This window comes from Elephas maximus, chromosome 1, assembly GCF_024166365.1.
Source record: "Elephas maximus indicus isolate mEleMax1 chromosome 1, mEleMax1 primary haplotype, whole genome shotgun sequence".
Taxonomy (NCBI): Eukaryota; Metazoa; Chordata; class Mammalia; order Proboscidea; family Elephantidae; genus Elephas; species Elephas maximus.
Window position 1 is genome coordinate 127586378 of NC_064819.1, and position 19980 is coordinate 127606357.

Below are 19980 nucleotides of genomic sequence, written 5' to 3' on the forward strand. Positions count from 1 at the left end.
GTCTGCCTGAGACTAGAAGAATCCCAGCGGTCATGGTCCCCAAACCTTCTGTTGGCCCAGGACAGGAACCGTTCCCGAAGACTACTCATCAGACATGGAGGGGACTGGACAATGGCCTGGAGAAAAATGCTGATGAAGAGTGAGGTACTTGTATCAGGTGGACACTTGAGACTGTATTGGCATCTCCTGTCTGGAGGGGAGATGGGAGAGTAGAGAGTTAGAAACTGGCAAAAGGGTCATGAGAGGAGAGACTGGAAGAAGGGAGCGGGCTGACTCATAAAAAAAGAAAAAAAAATTTTTTTTTTTTTTTTTATTAGGGGGAGAATAAATGGGACTATGTAGTAAGGTGTATATAAGCTTACATGTGACAGACTGACTTGATTTGTAGGCTTTCACTTAAAGCACAATAAAAATTATTTAAAAAAAAGAAATGCAATATCAATAAATAATATTTAAAATCACTGTGTCAGAAAATGTGCTGATATATATATAAAATTATAATTATGCTCATTAAATAGCTAGAGCTGGATTTCATAATATATAAGTAATTTGTCCAAAAACATAGCAGGTAAGTAGCAAAACAAAGACTCCATCGGGGTCCACTGGAATGTATTAAACCACCCCATCAATTCCTCTGAAAGAGCTGTCACTGAATATATGCTGTGTCTTACGAGGATCATCACATGGCAGACTTCTGATATAGCTATTTTTTACTGATGAAGAAGCAGAGATACAAAGGATTTAGATAAAATGACCATTGTCTTATGATGCCAAAGGCTGTGTTTAGCCTGTGCTTCCTTCCTTTTCTAAGCAACTGACAGCCAAGAAGGATTTGAAGAACTCCGCATTATCCAGGAGAGCTCATGAGACTCTCATCCTCCAGAAATGGCCACAAAACTTCAGATAACCAACATTTCTCACCAGGTGAGGTATTCTGTATTAAATGCCATGTGTGAAGCACACCACCTCTGATTCCTGAATATTGGAATTCAGATCCCCAGAGTATTACAGGTGTTGGGGTTCTCTGTGTATACACGTGACTCAGCACATCCACCTAGTACTTACGGTCTTCTTGCAGTGTCCGGCTCAATCAGTCCAATCTCTTTCCTACACATCCATACACACGTTTGTTCTAAAAACAGAGAGACGTGGCAGATGGCAAAATAGAAGCCATCTTGAACTTCTATTTGACAAAGACCACTTCCTGAATTTAGTTTAATGGGAGCTCCAGGTTACAGAAATTTGATGCCAAGAGACAAAAGCGGAAAAAGTTGAAAAAAGGCTGTGATTTGTGGTTTTATTTGGAACAGCTGAGGAATTCCCAAGAAAAAAAGGTGAAAAACAGATCAGTTAAGTCATCCATGACTGTTAAAGCAATGACTCCTAAATTTACAAAAAGTGGTTTGATTTTTCTTTCAGATACATCAGGTATGTGTCTTATCAACATTTTAAAATTATAAAACTTACATTAATCTTGATCTCATATCTTGAGCTAGTCCAACCTGCATCACATGAACATCGATACTCATTAATGAGATCTATGCATCTGCAACAGAGAATTCAGTTTTTAAGTAAGTAGACATTAAAGTATAACTACAAGAGAGTTTCACCATTGTAAATTCTTTTCTACTTCAGGTGAAAAAACACATTCCCATGAGCAATAGAAAGCAAGTCTATTCCTAGTTTCTTATGCTTCAAGGTGACTGGAGTGATCTATTTTCATCTTTGCCATCCTCCCATGGCAATGGAAAGAAAGGAAAGTTCTAAAAGATGAAAAGTAAGTCTGGGGCTTATGTAGGAATCTGAAGTCTGCTATGGCCAAGCTGCATTGTAATGAGTTACCCACCTTCATCCTCCCTTCCCTGCTTACAAAGTCAGTGTAATGACTACAAAAGAAAAATAACACAGCAGAAGGCAGCTTGGTGCATTCTCTGCTAGACATTCTTACTTTCCACCTTCATCTCCTGGAAAGATACTCCTGCTTTACATTCGTATAAACTAATATTATTCATGAGCAGGGGAGTTATTATTAGTTCCATATAGATATTCACAAAATAACCCTGCACGCACACAGTGATGAAAGAACCAGTCTACTTAGAAACATTTTTAATACCAAGTGTGTGGTATTATCCCTCCACAGAGCAAATAATAAAATGTCTCATCATCCTACCGGCTATTTCTATTACCCTAAGCAGTTTCCTTAAGTATATTAAAGTCTAATTAATCCACATTTATTCAAAAGTACTTTATGCTAATGAACAGAAATAAAAGAAGGGCAGAGAGAATGTATCAGTACATTGCGTTAACTAAAACAGGCAGCATCTGTCATCTTAACAGTGCTTAGCTCTTGTTGTATGAAACAGCATAATTAAAATTATCTTTATCAACTTTCCCTTGACATTAAGTCTTAAATATTATAAGTTAAATATACTTTTTTAGAGTTAATAATAGGAAAATAAAAATATCTACCTTCCATGTAGACAAGGATTTGAGAGGCACTCATTTGCATTTGCTTCACAGTGTTTTCCAGAGAATCCACTCTTGCAGTCACAGGTGTAATGACTGATGCCATCAATACAAACTCCATCATGGAGACAGGGCTCTGATAGACATTCATCTATATTTACTTCACAATCGATGCCTACATTAGAAGAGTCAAGACAAAACGCCAGACTATTTAAATGTAAAACTCAAAAGTTTGTTCATTATGATAAAAGTCACCAAGAAATCAAGAATCCCTCCCCATAATGACAGATTGACACCTTGTGGAAAAAGAAAACATTTTTCAAGGTTAAACATGGTTAGGTCCATACATTCTCAGACTATTAATTTCATGTGAGTGAAACAGCCAAAGCACAAGCTAAATATACGTAAGGGATTTGTTTATAATGTGAGGAGTTTACTGAGAATATTAATGAAGTAATGAATTATATCAAGTTGTCACTGTAAATACAAATCTGTATTTATTTTTTTTTTTGTAATGATTCCTGAAAGTCAAACATTTCTTATACTCAGGAATTAAGGAACAGTTTGAAGTCTTCACAATTTTGTGTTGGTGAGGCTATAAATGGGCTGTTTGAGATTTCTAAATAGAATCTAATTTTGGCTAATTTCAAAAGCCACATTGTGAATATTTATTAAGAACCTAACAAGTGCCCCCTCTGTGCTTAACTAGGGGCACCAAGCAAACAAATAGTAACTGTTAGTGCAGAAACAGGGATACAAAATATATAGATAGATAATCTTTGGCTCTATTGAAAAAAAAAAAAAAAAAACTACTACCATCGAGTCGATTCCGACTCATAGCGACCCTATAGGACAGAGTAGAACTGCCCCATAGAGTTTCCAAGGAGCTCTATATATCTATATAAAACTGTGAGAAGAGTCTAATGGAAAGCTAGATTGTGTTTCAGGTTTCATATGTTAGAGAAATTAGGAAAGGTTGGAGAGTGAGTGTAAAATGGCTAGAATAATCCCTTTGTATTCATTTGTAGTAAGCATCTACTAATAAAATCTACCATGGTCTGAGCACTTACTGTTGTGCCAGGGTCTGGTGCTAAAGACTTTACACACATTATTTCAGTTAATGTTCATCAAAACTGGAGTCAGATCTCATTAGTCCCAACTCACTACTAGTAAGTAATCTCGGGTATAGAGTGTAAATATGCTTCCAGGTCATTCAGCCCAAAACAGTAAATCAGGATTCAAATCATGTTCTCTGACTTGTGCTTCTATTACTTTATATTGCCTACCCTGCAGAGGGTCAGTGAAAAAAAAGAAGACCCTCAGTGAGATAGATTGACACAGTGACTGCAACAATGGGATCAAAATAGCAATGATTGTGAGGATGGCGCAGGACCCAGAAACATTTTGTTCTGTTGGACACAAGGTTGCTATGTGTTGGAATCTATTCCACAGCACCTAAAAACAACAACCGTGCTGCAACAACTATGATATGTGCATAAATTGCTATGATGAGCGATAAAGTAGATATTAAACCGAAACCTTGGCTCTTTTAGCCAAGAATATGAGGTCCATATGGGGATACAGATAACTAAACTAAGAATCTTATTGCAATACAAAATAATAACAATAACCACAACTATTGGTACTTGGAACCCTTACTATGTACCAGGCAGTGTTCTGGGAGCTTTACACAGATCAACTTTTTTAATCATTACAATACCTCTATGGGATGGAAATTACTATTCCCATTTTACAGATGAAGAGAATGTGGCACAGAGTCTCAAATCGCTGATAAATGAGAGCCCATGCTGTTAGCCATTATGTGATATTATCTCTCAATACCATAGCAGTATGATACACGCCCTAATGAGAGAGCAAGCTGACTGCATTGGGGGTTTAGGAAATGAGAGACCGAATTTAGCTGAGAAAGTAGATCAATAAAGCTGTTATGGTCATGGAAGAAAAGAACTTGAGACAATCTAAACAACTAGTATGGCAGAGTAGTAAGGCATTCTATGTGAACGAGATACCTCAGAGTTCATTTGGATGCCAGGAAAGGGAGTCCTTGGGGGAGTGTTATTAGTTGAGAGAGAGAAATTTCACAAGGTGCAATGTACTAATTTACATATCATACAAAACTATTTAAGTGAATGTTATTTAGAGCAGTCATACCGGAAAGACTTGCAGTTATTGCAAATGATGCTTTCAATGCTGAAAATATTTGGGGAATTTTCTTTAGTTTTTCAAGTCAAAGTCTCATTATGGTAATGGTTAAATCTCATTTTTTTTTCCCTAGAACTACTGCTATTACCAATACGTGACTTTGGATACCGGATCATCTAAGAATATAGAAAAAAAATAAGAAAAAAATGTGTGTAAACTAGTCAAATCTGTAGCCATCTTTGAAAGATGCAGCAAGATTTAGGTTCGAACCATGGGTTAAACAATCGGAATACAGAATAGCCTACATTTAACTATGGTTAAACAAACTAGCAAACAAACGATTCCCTTCCTTACATCTTCTGGCTCACAATAAACCATAAACCTCATGTATGTCAGAGTGGAACTGTGTTCCACAGGGTTTTCAAAGGCTGATTATTTGGAAGTAGAGTGCCAGGCCTTTCTTTTGAAATACCTTTGGGCTGACTGAACACCCGCCCTTTAGATTAGCAGTGGAGCACAGTAACAACTGTGCTGCTCACAGGATTATTTCTCACACTCTGTGACCCAGATGAGTTGCAGCTCTACTTTATATGCTTTCAGATGGGGATCTAGATTAATTAAACATCCTCTGTGGAATACTGCCCATTATTGCTGAAGAGGGAAGAGGGCACTTGGCATACCACACAGTAGCTCTTAAATCTTCTACTTACATTTCTTTGGCCAAACCAAGTCACATGAATCAACCCAGTGTCAATGGGGTAGGCAGGGAAGGGCAGATATTTGTGTCAGTAATAATAATCAGTGCAGACACATTATTTAATCAATCTAGCTTCTCCTTTGTAAATGAGGAGTATTTATCAGTACATCACATGTTTATAGGGATGAGGAAATAGAATCATGTTTTGAAAACAATGGAAACCCTGGTGGCGTAGTGGTTACGAGCTGCAGCTGCTAACCAAAAGCTTGGCAGTTCGAATCCACCAGGAGCTCCTTGGAAACCCTATGGGGCAGTTCTACTCTGTCCTATAGGGTTGCTATGAGTCAGAATCGACTCGATGGCAACGGGTTTTGTTTTGTTTTATTTTTATTGAAAACAACAACCCCAGGACCTGGTACATATTTAACGTTCAATAGTCAAGGAGTATAAATGTTCAAAAATATCCATTTTTTTATTTATTGTAAAAATACCACAACTGTATTGTATTTAAAAGATTGATTAATGTTTCCAGAGGTACCACTATTCCAGTAAGAAGATGAGCAAAATGTCTGTAGAGCACATACAGAATGCTGGTAGAGGTGAAAGAGGTCATCAATTTAACATAAAAGGGTGGAGGGCAGAGGGTTAAAAGTAAATGGAACAAGATACAACCAGCACTGTCCAGGGATGGAGGAGCCTTGAAAAAAGTCATTATATCCTGTTGTTCTTTGAAACGCTCTTTCCCTAATAAGAAAGACTGTTTCAATTTAGCTGGAGAAAGCATTATTAAGATTACCTAAGAAATTTTTTTTTCCCCCCTAAAACTTTATTTGTTACTGAAGACCTGGCAGTGTAGTGGTTAAGAGATTGGCTGCTAACCAAAAGGTTGGCAGGTCAAATCCACCAGCCACTCCTTGGAAAACCCTATGGGGCAGTTCTAGGCTGTCATACAGTGTTGCTCCAAGTTGGAATTGACCATACGATGGCAATATATATATATATATATATATATATTTTTTAATTCATTACTTAACCTTCTGGTTTTAATTTTGTTTTCTAAGTAGCCTCAGGAGTCCCTGGGTGATGCAAACGGTTAAGAGCTGGACTACTAACCAAATGGTTGGTGGTTCAAACCCACCCAGAGGAGCCTTGGAAGACAGGCCTGGCCATCTGCTTCTGAAAGGTCACAGCCTTGAGAACCCTACAGGATGGAGTTCAATTCTGTACACTTTGGGCCGCCATGAGTCTAAATCAACAACATCTAACTACTACAATAACAAGTAGTCTTCAGAGAAGGTTAGAATGTAATGATTAGCTAGCCTGAACATTCTGGTCATGCAACCATTATTTTCTCAATGTATATACGATAATACTTTAATAATATTTTAGCACCATATAAATTAGGATCCCTTTTTATCTTGTTAACTTCATCTTATCTACTCTCACCCTTGAATACTCTGTTCTAGTCACATTGACCTTCTTGTGGTTCTCAAAAACTTTAGGTATGTTCTTACCACAGGATCTTTGTACTTTTGTTACTGTTCCCTAGCATTTCGTTCTAGATACTTGCACAACTCACTCCTTCATTTTCTCCAGGTCTTTATTCAAATGTCACTGTCTCAATGAGACCAGCAATGACCTAATTATTTAAAATTACACTCCCTTAACACCCACACTAAACATTTCTGTTTATACGCCCCCCATAGCAAATTATTTGCTTGTAACAGTCTATAACATTTATTCATCTTTCATTTGTTTTTGTGGGTTCATCCGCATCACATCTTAGTTCTATGAGGGAGTGAATTTTGTCTGTGTAGTTTAATGCCATATGCCCAGGGCCCAGAAAATATTTGTTTATATATTTGTTATATATGTTAATATTTTATTTTAAACATCAGTTTTTTTTTGTTCTCCTCGGAAGCCCCCACCTTTTTCTCCCAATGAAGGATAAATTTATTCTTGTGAATCTGGGTAAAATGTCCATCCTTGCAAAGGTGAGACTCAGAACCTGGAAAGAGGTAGTCCCCCTGAGGTGCATCCTTGAAAGTCTTGTCCTGTCTGTGAAACTAAGAATTACTTCACAGCGTCTACTTTTTCCCAACTTTAAAAAGGGAAACTTTCAAGATAAGAAGAAAAAAAAATGTAGTTGTGTAGGGTGTTGGACTTTGGTTCAAATTTTATCTCCCATACATAATTACTAACTTACCCAAAGTTTAAATTCTTCATCAAAATATTTATATTGTAGCATAGTTAAACATGTTACATAGGGTGTGTACAAGTATCCAGAAGCACATACAAGATAATAAATTATACTTATAATAACTTATTATAACAACATGATCATTTATCTTCTTCGTAGGATCATAATGTGACTGCTTTGACATTGTCACCATGAATCTGATCAGCCTCAGGTAATTCTTGGTTTGCGTTGTCCTAATTATATGCCAGATACTTCCTACTACTCATTAATTTGCCCTATGAACAACTACTATGTGTCAGGCAGAACTCTAGACTCTACAGTTCCCTTTGATCTGTCGAATAACACTATTACCTCCATCTCAGCATAACAGATATTCCCCAAGTAATATAATGATTAGCACTGCAGGAATTTATTTGATAAGAGAAGAACCATGTCATTAAATTTTACTTTTTGCTATGTCTGACATATTTGTGTTTTTTTTTTTTTTTTTTTACTATCCTGCTGCCTGTTTTGGGGGTCACAGCAGTCTACATTTGGAGTAATTTTTCATTTGTGAATCTAATATTGAGAATCTCTGATTTCATCAATAGTAAGGGCTACTCCTATTTTTAAGCATAGTGGATGGTTACCTGTGAAATTTTTGGGACTTTGAATGCTTCTGCCTGTGCCAAAACCCTCTTTACCAATCTGCCTCATGTCTGCCTCTGTATCTGAAATTTGCACATTGGAAATTAATTAATTAATTAAGTAAATATGCCACTAAAGGATAGAAACAGAGAGGAGTGATCAGGAAAATATCCACATGCATCCTCAACATTATAATATTCGGAACTATATTTGATAATACATCTATCTCTATAGCTATCTATGTACCTACCTATTGTCAATCTATCATCTATTTATCTAAACTTTTCTTCAGCCTGTTTTCCTTTTACTTTCTCTCCAAGCCTCTTTATGCAACCTTATTTCACTGATCAGCCTTACTTGTTGATTAAGGTTTGCAGAAATACCTTCATGATTTCTAATGCTTTTAATATCACATGTCATACCCTAGCAAAAACAGTTTATGAACACTTGACTGTCTTCTGAAATAAATTAAGACTTCTCTGCCTAAAACTAAAGGCTTTGGGTCAATCTTGGATTCCTTACTACTTCTCTAATATCAACTTCTCTAAGCTCATGTAATAAATATTAATGTCCACCATAGAATATCTACCAAAGAAGAGGCACTAAATAACCAAGTAGAAAGAACTCAGAGACAATTGGTATCTACCATCCTCTGTTATCACCAACCATAATGGCGGCACAATAGACATGAATAAACTAGGTGGAGTGGCAGATATGGAGATTATACATAGGCTCAGTGTATAAGCTGACTCCCATATTTAAAGATTAATCTAGCTACTGCTTCCATTGAATATCCAACTTGCCAGGAACGCAGGCCAAAGCTACTATCTCATGGGACTGAAGTGGCAGTGATTTATTTTGACTAGAACTAACAAATATTTCAGGTATGGGTATGCCTTTCTTGCCTTTTTTTTTTTCCTCTAACATTGCCTTGGCCAGAGCCACTACTCAAGGACTTATGTAGTAGTGACCCACTAACATGAAATTTCTTATAATATCTCATTGGACCAAGGAACCCACTTTATAGCCAAATGTGACAATAAGCAGAAGACCACGGAAATCACTGGCTCTATAATTTACCACATCACCCAAAAGATGTTGGCTTCATAGAGTGATGCGGCAACCTCTTCAAGGTGCATGTGAGGTGTCAGCTTGCGATAAGACCTCGCAGGGATGGTACACCGTCCTATAGAATGAAGAAAACACTCTAACGCGGTGATCATTATATGGTTCTCTGTCCCAATAGGCATAACACATGGAATTGGGAACTGAGGGGTAAGAGTAGGAGTGTATTTACATACAATCACTTCCTCTGAACCACTGAGATATGTGCAGTTTGTATTCCTGCAAATATATGCTCCATGGATCTAGAATTTTTGATCCCCAGTAGAAGGAGTCTTGTAGTAGGGGGTATCACAGGAAAAAAAAAAAAAGACCCTTCTTAAAAATCTATGGCTGCCATCTAATTCTTTGGACTCTTTGTGCCAAGAGATAATCAGGCAAGGGAAGAAGTCACCATCTTTGTAGGGGCAATTGACTCTGATCATTAGGAAGAAGTATGGAATTGTTATAAAATGGAGGCAGGTGAAAAAATAAAACAGTTGCACTTCACTGAGATACCTCTTGGTACTACTTTGCCCAATTTTTTCAGGAAATGGAGAAACACAGCAACCACAGTCTAACTGGGAGATCAGAACCCTCAGGCATAAGGTTCTAGGTTATTTTACCACATTCTCCACTGGAGAAGCCGACGTGCAAGCCAAGGATAAAAAAAAAAAAGGTCATCTAAATTCATAGGAAAGGATGAAAATGAGCATCAGCTGCAGTCTCAAACATGCTTCAGTAACAGAAGCTGTAGTTAGCTCGAGAAATTATTCTTTTGTATGTTTACCCAAGAAAAGGGGCGGGGGGACAAACAGGAATTTGGGGGGACAGTTTCCCGATGAGGTGTACTTATGTTAAAAAGCAGGTGGATGTGAGTGGCACAAGTGGATGGCGCTGGTAGATGTGCTGATGGAGATGAGCATTCCACATCCCCACTCAGAAGAGAGCCACTCATTTCCCCACCTGCTGGAGGCCTTGCCTGCCAACAGTTCAGAGCTGAATTCTTCCCCATAAATTGTTTTTGGTCAATGCACTCGTATGGCTGGGATCCAAAGTTCAACCCCTTTGACTAAATCTGGGTCAGCTTTGAAGATCTACCTGAGGGGACTGGCTGAGGCTGCTTTTGTAACTACGCATTCGTTGAAGTCTTCCTTTCCCAGTCCTGCTAGTAGCCTCTCTCCTTCACAGATATTGTTGTGATCACTCCCCCAATAAGCCACTTGCTTGAAAAATACTATTTCCTGGTAAATCTGATTTATGAAAAAATTTGTAGGAAATAAGTATTTTCCCTGAGGAACATTTTATAATTTTTGTTTGGGAACAATAATAATAACAATGATAATAATAAAACAAGTTGAAAGTACATAAATTATAGTTATTAGCAAACCACGTTATTAACGCAAAGCTAAATTATGTGAATTAAAGTTGCAAGTCTTCATTCCAAACGCTATAAAACAATATAACTAGATTATATACATCAATCTCAAGAGACACTTCACTGTACTATCTGCTGAAATAATAGCATGCAAATGTATTTTATGTCCTGGATTAAACAAGAACAGATTAGCATTTAATTAACAATCATTTTGCTAATATTCGTATTGTTTGGAGAGGTTTTATGGGTATATTGTGCAACTCATGAATATTTTCAAAGGCTCTCAACGGAACTTTCACCAAATGCTTTATTTTTCTCCTATAAATATCCTGATTGGACAGGGGCTTTTAAAATTCATTATATTAGTCCTTAGAGCTTTGGGCAAGAAACAAGTGTCAATAAATATTTGATGATTCAAATGATGATGGTAATAATGTTCATTTAATTCTTGTCTCTCTTCATCTTTTCATACCTCCTTCTATACAAAGAATGGGGGAAATTCTTCAATATCAGGCCAGGATTAAATGAGGGTTTCTTAGACTTCATTACTACAAGAGTGTAGCCTGACATAGAAGTACTTCATAGTTCACTGGAAAAGTCATAAAAACAATTACTATATCATTAGAAAGAACTTTTAAAGAGGATATTCAAAATACCCTTCACAGGATTCCTAAGACAAGCAAAAACAATACCCTGATTCATATATGTTGCTTCCTTATTGGTTTCAGAAGGTAACAGCAAATCAATGAGTCAAGAAAGGCAAGTGAAAGGAGGCATGTGTTTAATTAGAAAGCTATATCAAGAGCTTTGGAAGAATAGAAATATACAGTATATATATACATATAACTGCAAACAGGTATGTCAGGACATTTTAAAAATGGAAGACATAGGACAATAGAAAGTATTAATTATGTTATGACAGAGCTTATGGATCAGTCAGAATCCTAATTAATTGCATAGAATAATCACTCCTTCAGGACACTGTGTGTTGATTATAATTAAGATGTTAAAATATTCTCAAAACTAAAGAACTTCACACATACGTATTGAATGCAGGTGTGTTATAATTTACTGACTTACATTAATACTAATAAATTCTAGAGATTTTATTTCAAATAAATTCAGGGAATTTTACTTCAAACAAATTATTAGATCGCTTGCTGAAAATTTCATGCAGAAAATAACTTATTTGAAGTATTGCTTACTTAACTGGTTCTGCCATAGTTAAACTTTTATGAACCATAAATAAAATAATAATTTCTATCTCCTTACTTCAGAGGACCATTGTAAGGATAGAATGTGCTCATACAAAGTTGTCATTGTTAGTTGCTGTAGAGTTGATTCTGACTCAGGACAACCCCATGTGTGCAGAGTAGAACTGCTCCATAGGGTTTTCAAGGCTGTGACACTCTGGAAGCAGATCACCAGGCCTGTCTTCCAAGGTACCTCTGGGTGGGATTGAACTGCCAGATTTCATGGCTAGCAGCCAAGTACTTAATCATTTGTGCTACTCAGGGAGTCTTAAACAAAGTTAGTGCTTCATAAGTATTTCCTCGAAGGATACACTCTAGGAATGATTGTTCTAGGCTAGTCTGAATGGGAATCTTAAATACCATTAGCGTTAATTTTATGGCTTGTATATAAAGATAGAATGCATGCAACTCTTTGCTTCTGATCATACATACTTTATTAGTTTCACTTCAACATCACAATCTTATGTAATCCTACATGCGTATCGAAAGCTTTGCATAGCAAAGAAAGTATTTCAATGGACTACACTGAGTATTATAAAATAGCCATACAAAGAAGTTTGAAGCAGAAAAATAGAATGATTTCTTAAAAGGATTTGGCCTTAGGTTATTTCTATTCATTCTTAATAAAATACTCTTAAAATTTGAGTATAGGATAATTTCATTTCAGATAAACAGGTTAATAAGGAATTGGAATACACTGACATGGCTGTATCAGGGTAAAGATATCAAAATGCTCATGCACCTAGCCACAGAGTGTGACTCATCCTCTGAGCCTCTCTTCTGGAACTCTCCAGACCTCCCCATGATCCAGCAAGTAAAGAGATGATATGTGGCACAAGGACACTAGGGTATGCTTCCATCAAATGGATTATTACATAATTTTATTATCACCTTTGCAGATAAATATAAGTAAATAAAATATGTTTTCATACTAGTGAGTCTATATTTAATTAATGTTTTTTTAATACCACTAGATCATAACTTTTTGTTTTTGTTAACTACCACAAATGAAAATGTTCGTGTTTAATTACCATTGTTAATTCAAATTATACTTCTTCATATGAAAAATACATCTTAAGAACTTGAACTTTTTTTTTAATAATTCAATAAAAAGTAAGATTAATGAGAACCCCTGAGGGAGCAGGAGAACAGTGGGATGCAGACGCCAAATTCTCATAAAAAGACCAGACTTAATGGTCTGACTGAGATTAGAAGAATCCTGGCAGTCATGGTCCCCAAACCTTCTGTTGGCCCAGGACAGGAACCACTCCCAAAGACAGCTCATCAGACATGGATTAGAGTGGACAATGGGTTGGAGAGAGATGCTGATGAGGAGTGAACTACTTGTATCCAGTTGGACATTTGAGACTGTGTTGGCATCTCCTGTCTAGAGGGGAGATGGGAGGGTAGAGAGGGTTAGAAACTGGCAAAATGGTCACGAAAGGAGAGACTGGAAGGAGGGAGCGGGCTGATTCATTGGGGGAGAGTAAATGGGAGTATGTAGTAAGGTGTATATAAGTTTATATGTGAGAGACTTACTTGATTTGTAAACTTTCACTTAAAGCACAATAAAAATTATCTAAAAAAAAAATAAATAAAAAGTAAGATTAAAAGACTTATGGTTAAGTGTTTGGAAACTGACAAATGGAGCCATTTTATAGAGAATCCTGGTGCTGCAAATAGACAGTGTAAAATTTTGCAATGATATGTTTCTCTCATTTCTGATAATTCCACCAAAAACTTGAAAGATCAGTGAAAGCCTTAAAGCTTTCATTCTTCATTAGAATATGCTTAAATCCAGGGTTTTGATAAAATATAAAGATTTTGTTCACCCCTAGCCTTAAGGATATGGATAGACTCATTCTGACACGAAGACTGATTTAGGTTGAGTGAGTCAATCCAACACAACAAAGAGAAATCCTTTGGGAAAACAAGGTAGACCTACCAGTCACTCATCCAAGTAGAGAACCAAGCCATTTAGAGCAGGAAATAAATATTCCTGATCAGAACCAAATAGAGACAGGCTGAAGGAACCCTCAAAGCCATGGCCTCTGGAAGCTCTGTTAACCCAGAACTAAAACCATTCCCAAAGCCCACTATTCAGACAAATGTTAGACAGGATTATAAAACATAAAATAATACTAGTGAAGAGTGTGCTTCTTAGTTCAAGCAGAGGCATGAGACCAAATGGGTGGCTCCTGTCAGGAGGCAGGATGAGAAAGGAACAGGAGCTGGTTGGATGGACATGAGAAATCTGGGGTGGAAAAGCGGAGTATGCTGTCACGTTATACAGAGCGTAACTAGTGTCACATAACAATATGTGTATAAATTTTTGTATGAGAAATTAATTTGAACTGCAAAAGTTTCACCTAAAGCACAATTTAAAAAAAACAAAAACAAATAGAGAGCTCAAGTTATACAATTTAGGGGACCTTCTTTAATTAATTAAAAAATTATAATTAAAAACTTAGGCATAAGACCTTAAAATAAGCCCTTCTAAGTGATGGGCCCTAAAACCTAAATTCATTAGCTTCGTGGTAAATCCGTCTCTGTTATTATTCTTCAGGCTGAGCTGTATATGAAAAATTTCAAATTAATACAATTTCTAGCATTATCTATATGACAAATTCCACAACTTAAGTAGGAAGCACACTTTAAAGCCTAAATTGATTTCATCATACAGCTAAAAACCCAGTGTCCTCAGTGCTTTCAGATATATTGCAACATTAAGAGCACATCTTATTTAAAGTACTTTTTTAAATTCTTACATCAAAAGTGTAACTTTTTTAATGCAAAATGTATATAGGCAATGAATGGCTCATGAGTTACATATGTATTCATAGTTTCATAAAATATCTTACTGTTTTTGGAGAATTATTTAAGAAATAATGACTATAATGTCTGATTTTAAAATGCAGTTAAAGTGAAATGTTAAGTGATAATTACAATGCTTAAGTCTTGTAGCTCATGATTTATGAATAAATTTCATACGTGTTAATGTGATTTATCCTTTAACCAACCTATTACATTGGTGCTATTATCTACAGGTAATAGATGAAACAAGCTTAGAGTTGTGCTGCTCAGTGACTTGTCTGATATAAAATAGTCATGCAAGTAAACTCCAGAGTGATGTCTTCTGATTTGAAGTGAGTAGCCTGGTATGTGTAACGTAAAGGATTGTAAAGGAGCAGAGATACATACAGTGATGTACTTGTAAATCTTTAACAATTGGTTCTCCAGAATAACAACAAAAAAGGGGAAGGGGGAAGTGGCTTATATAAAACATTTTCTAATTCTTATGGTGCAAATCCTCTCATCTTTTCTGATTTTCTTGTACCAAATAATGTCAACCAACTCACAAAATTCCTAAAAATTTAACAATCAGTTTTCATGAACCAGTATGAGCTGGCTCTATCACACCACTGGAAAATTATTTTCTTGGCTATTCTTTTTGGAGCTAAGCAGAATAGAGAAATTAAAATGTGGATAACTGGAATGAGTCAGGGCCATCCAGGTAGTGGGTTGAGAGAGTTAGGATGGGGCAATGATATGAGGAAATATGTGTGATGCGTGTGTGTGTTGCAAAGACAGTTCCTCAATATGCTTTTTTTAATATATTCAGTAGCCGGAATACCAAGGTGAGATTTAAATGGTTAATTAGGGCAGAATTTTAGAGTACTATGAGTACCGGCGATGAATAAGGAAGACTGAAGAAGAATTGCCAACTTTGAATTGTGGTGTTGGCGAAGAATATTGAATATACCATGGACTGCCAAAAGAATGAACAAATCTGTCTTGGAAGAAGTACAACCAGAATGCTCCTTAAAAGTAAAGATGGTGAGACTACATCTCACACACTTTGGACATGCTATCAGGAAGGATCAGTCCCTAGAGAAGGACATCATGCTTGGTAAAGTAGAGGGTCAGCAAAAAAGAGTAAGACAGTTAACAAGATGGACAGATCTAGCGGCTCCAGCAATAAGCCCAAGCCTAACAAGGATAGTGAGGATGGCGCTAGACTGGGCAGTGTTTCCTTCTGTTGTACATAGGTTCCCTGTGAGTCAGAACAACTAGCTGGCACCTAACAACAACAAAAATGAGTACCAAAGGAGTCCTGGTGGCACAGTGGCTAAGATCTAAGGCTGCTAACCAAAAGGACAGGGGTTTGAATCCACAAGCCTGTCCTTAGAAACCCTATGCTGCAGTTCTACTCTGTCCTATAAAGTCGCTGTAAGTTGGAATCGACTTGAGGGCAACAGGCTTTGTTTTTTGTTTTTTATGAGTACCAAAATGATTCACAGAAATAATTTTATTATTAATACTCATTGAGGTTTATTAACTTAGCAGGAACTGTGAAAATTGCCCAGCTCCAGGCTTAAGTACCATTTGTATCATCATTTTATAACTAACAAAGGCAAGTCACTTACAACATCAGGAATTCAAATCCAGCCCTACCAAGGAGTCAGGCATGAGAATCTCCACTCTAAATAGTTAACTTCGTGTATGATAATTTATGGGAAATTCAAATTTTATTCTGTGACGAAATAACAACCACTGGAGAAAACATGCCAAGTAGTTTTAATGGCAAAAGGCTAGAGACAGGAAGTTAGTAAGTGGAGTTTTTTCAGTTTAGTTGTGAATCAATGACTTGAATTAAGGTGATGAGAATGGCAATAAAAATAAATGACACATGAAAGATATCTGTACTTCTTTTGGGTTCATCATCAAATTTATCCTTCTCCTTTCTTTTTATTATAAAACTATATTAAAATTATTTTTTAAAAAAGAGTAAATAAAAGTAAGCAGTAATCATCTCTAATCTCAAAATCTTGCACATTTTTGTAAATATCATTTTTATGTTTTAATTTATGCACATACATACCTACATACATAGAGGACATCTTTGTGATGAAATCATAGGCAGGTATTTATAACCATGCTATGGAAGATTAATTAATAACATAGGAAATTGTCAGAACATACATTGCTAAATCAAAATTCAGGTGAGCTGCATATGTCCCACATCATCCTAATTATAAATCTAGCACTAATATGTTAACCAAGCAATGTGCATACAACTGTTACATTTACTTCTGGTGGTAGGTGTTTTGTGATGTTAACTTTTTCAGTTTTTCTGTAATATATCTACCTTGCACATATATTACTTTTTAATGAGAAAAATTATATTTTGATAGGTTAGCTTTAATTTAAAAAAAGTGAATGAATACTGATTATATATAATCATTTTGCTTTCAAAGAATCATGCTGATTTCTGATGGCTGTATTGCTACTTCCGCTGCCTTTTGTTCAAATTTATTGATGTATTCTTGCTTTTTTTGTTGCTTAGTCTTTTATTTTTATTGTTCCTGTGCCATTTAGTTTTATACGTGTTTCTTAAGCATAGCACAGTTTATGATTTTGCTTTAAATTTACTATGGTGCATTTGTCTTTTAAGAGAGAAATTTTAAGGCTTTTATTCTTGTTTAGGATTTATTATACCTGGCCCTGAATCTGACAGCCCTCCTTTATACACATATGTATTTTTATTCTCTCTCTATCTTTATTTCTGTCTGTTGTTTTTGCTGTCCAGATCTTTCACTAATTTATTATCTCCTTGAAGGCAAGGGGTCCCTGCGTGGCCCAAACAGTTACGTGCTCAAATACTAACCAAAAGGTTCACAAGTAGAACCCACCCAGAGGCACCTTGGAAGAAAGACCTGGTGACCTGCTTCCTTAAGGTCACAGCCTTGAAAACCCTATGGCGCAGTTCTATTCTGCAACCCATGGAGTCATTATGAGTTGGAATTGGCTCGACGGCAACTGTTTTTTTGTTTGTTTGCTTTGTTTTGTTTTTTTGAAGGCAAGGACTTTATCTTTGTACCAAACACAAAGTGCAGAACTCTATATTTTTTCTGAAGGAATGAGTGAATGATCTATGACTTATGATTCAAATGTCTATTAATGCTGTGACACAACTAGTATTATCTTAAAGTTTACTTCAGGTAAACTAAATCAACTAAACACTGATATAACTTTAATTCCTACTTAAGAAATAGAAAAATCAAATACAGAACTTAATACTGAATACCGTTCTATCACTTTCTCCATTCAAATGTCACTTAATTTTGGTCTGAAACTCTTTTTAATTCTTTAAAAATATTACTTTGTCTTGTTCTGCTTTCTTTTTTTTTTTAATAATTAAGGAAATAATTAAATTATCAATATTCTCAGCAAATAAAAAATTGTATTAGCTATATATATACATACACCTGTATCAATTACTGTACTAAGATTAATCTAATAGTTTTTTTTTAACTGCAATACACACATTGAACAATTCTCTCTTGTTTGGCTGATAGTGGTTGCAAAAAAATATATATATATATATTTTTTATGGGTTTTACTTTGCAACAAGAACGACAAAAAAAGGTACTACCATATTCTTTGAGACCATAAATCTGAGGATAGGTTTCTGTGGCCTTCACAGTGGGAATGGCATTTTAGACCCTTTTTTTTTTTTACACCAGGTCTCCTCTGACTTCCTTATATCAGTTTTTGAAAAGGAACATGTAAATCCAAGCTGATTTCAATTTTTCTGAAATGGTTCTAGTCAAAGGGAATTCTAGGCAAGTTGATGATGCAAAAATAGATGCCCATGCTCTATCAAATTTTTCTCTAAAACGAATGTCTGATGGAAATAAAGAGAATTTACTGAGCAGAAGAAAACCGGATAGATACAATGCTGATGTGCAGTCTTTTACAATAGTTTCTTGTGCCTGAAGACTGAGGACTAGAATGTTTTTAGGGTAGGTTTTCAAGTGGTGCTTACGGGTACTGGTTAAACGGGCCTAAAGCAGTATGTTATCTGCAGGCTTGTATATACTATTGAAATTTCTGCCATTAGACAATATTTTCCTTTGGAAATGAATTTAAGTGTTTTTTAAGCATGAATATGGGCTAACAACGTTGGCTATTACATAGTGAATGTCCCTGTCTACACACACACACACACACAGATACATATATATATACACATGATATATGAAGGTGTCATATGATATATCTATCAAAGACAGCTTGTATGCCTTTGTTTTAGTAAATAAATGCTATCAGAATTGATAACATCACTTGCATCTTTCCTACGACTTGCTACAATATGCATGGAATAAGAAGAGGAATTCATTTATTACTCACCACTTAAGATATTTTTCTCTAATGTTCGAACTGATTAATCTTGACTCTCACCCTATAACTTTTTTTTCATTTTAAACATAAACTCCTATCAACTAGGAGGAGCTAAAGCTCCATGGCAGATTGTAATCTGTACTTGACTAAGTTCAATATAAATAAATAGTGCAGAAAATCTATGCCTTACATAGATTTTAAGGTACCATGCTTAATTTTATCTCTCAGGTCTTACCAATTACATATTCTATTCATAATACATATTCTTTCACTATTCTTGATGATTAACATCTTGTAATTAAAAACATTTTGCTATGCTTTCTTGATTTGCTCTTATTTCTGCTGCATTGATCCCATGCAATCATATTAAATTTTGTTCGAGCAATTCACTATAAATACAATGCAAACCTCTTACTTATTTTGAAAAGTTAAATTAGATACATAAATTTCATTAGTCATTAGATAATTATCAATACCATGTATTTTTTTTATAGACTAAACCAGTTATATAATGGTTATTATTATTATTATTTATATCTCAATACAGCAAAAATATCAAAATGAGCATACATCATCTCTTAAATTTTGTGCACCGTGACTGTAACACATTTTACTTACTTGTATAGCAGGGCACATTTATATTAAAGACTTACAGTGAAAACAAGACTGTCATTTAAAAATTCCTGGTTATAAGACATTCATTCAAAATAGTTTTTCATGCAGAGAGTTGAATTCACTATCTTTAGAAGTGAGGGTATCTTGGTAGTTCTTTTTATGTTTATATACCCATATAGACACACGCACACGTATCAAGATGATTTTAACCCTTCTATTATCATTCGGAAACCCTGGTGGTATAGTGGTTAAGTGCTATGGCTGCTAACCAAAAAGTCAACAGTTCGAATCTACC

At 35.6% G+C, this 19980-nt stretch overlaps 1 protein-coding gene across 1 annotated transcript in view; it reads right to left on the reverse strand.

The window, feature by feature from the left end:
* The window catches only part of EYS (eyes shut homolog), a 1933311-nt gene that overhangs the window by 1232258 nt on the left and 681073 nt on the right, over nt 1–19980 (reverse strand). The window contains 2 exon segments of the mRNA XM_049873718.1: nt 1468–1546; nt 2470–2641. Of these exon segments, the coding sequence (XP_049729675.1) occupies nt 1468–1546; nt 2470–2641 (251 nt within the window).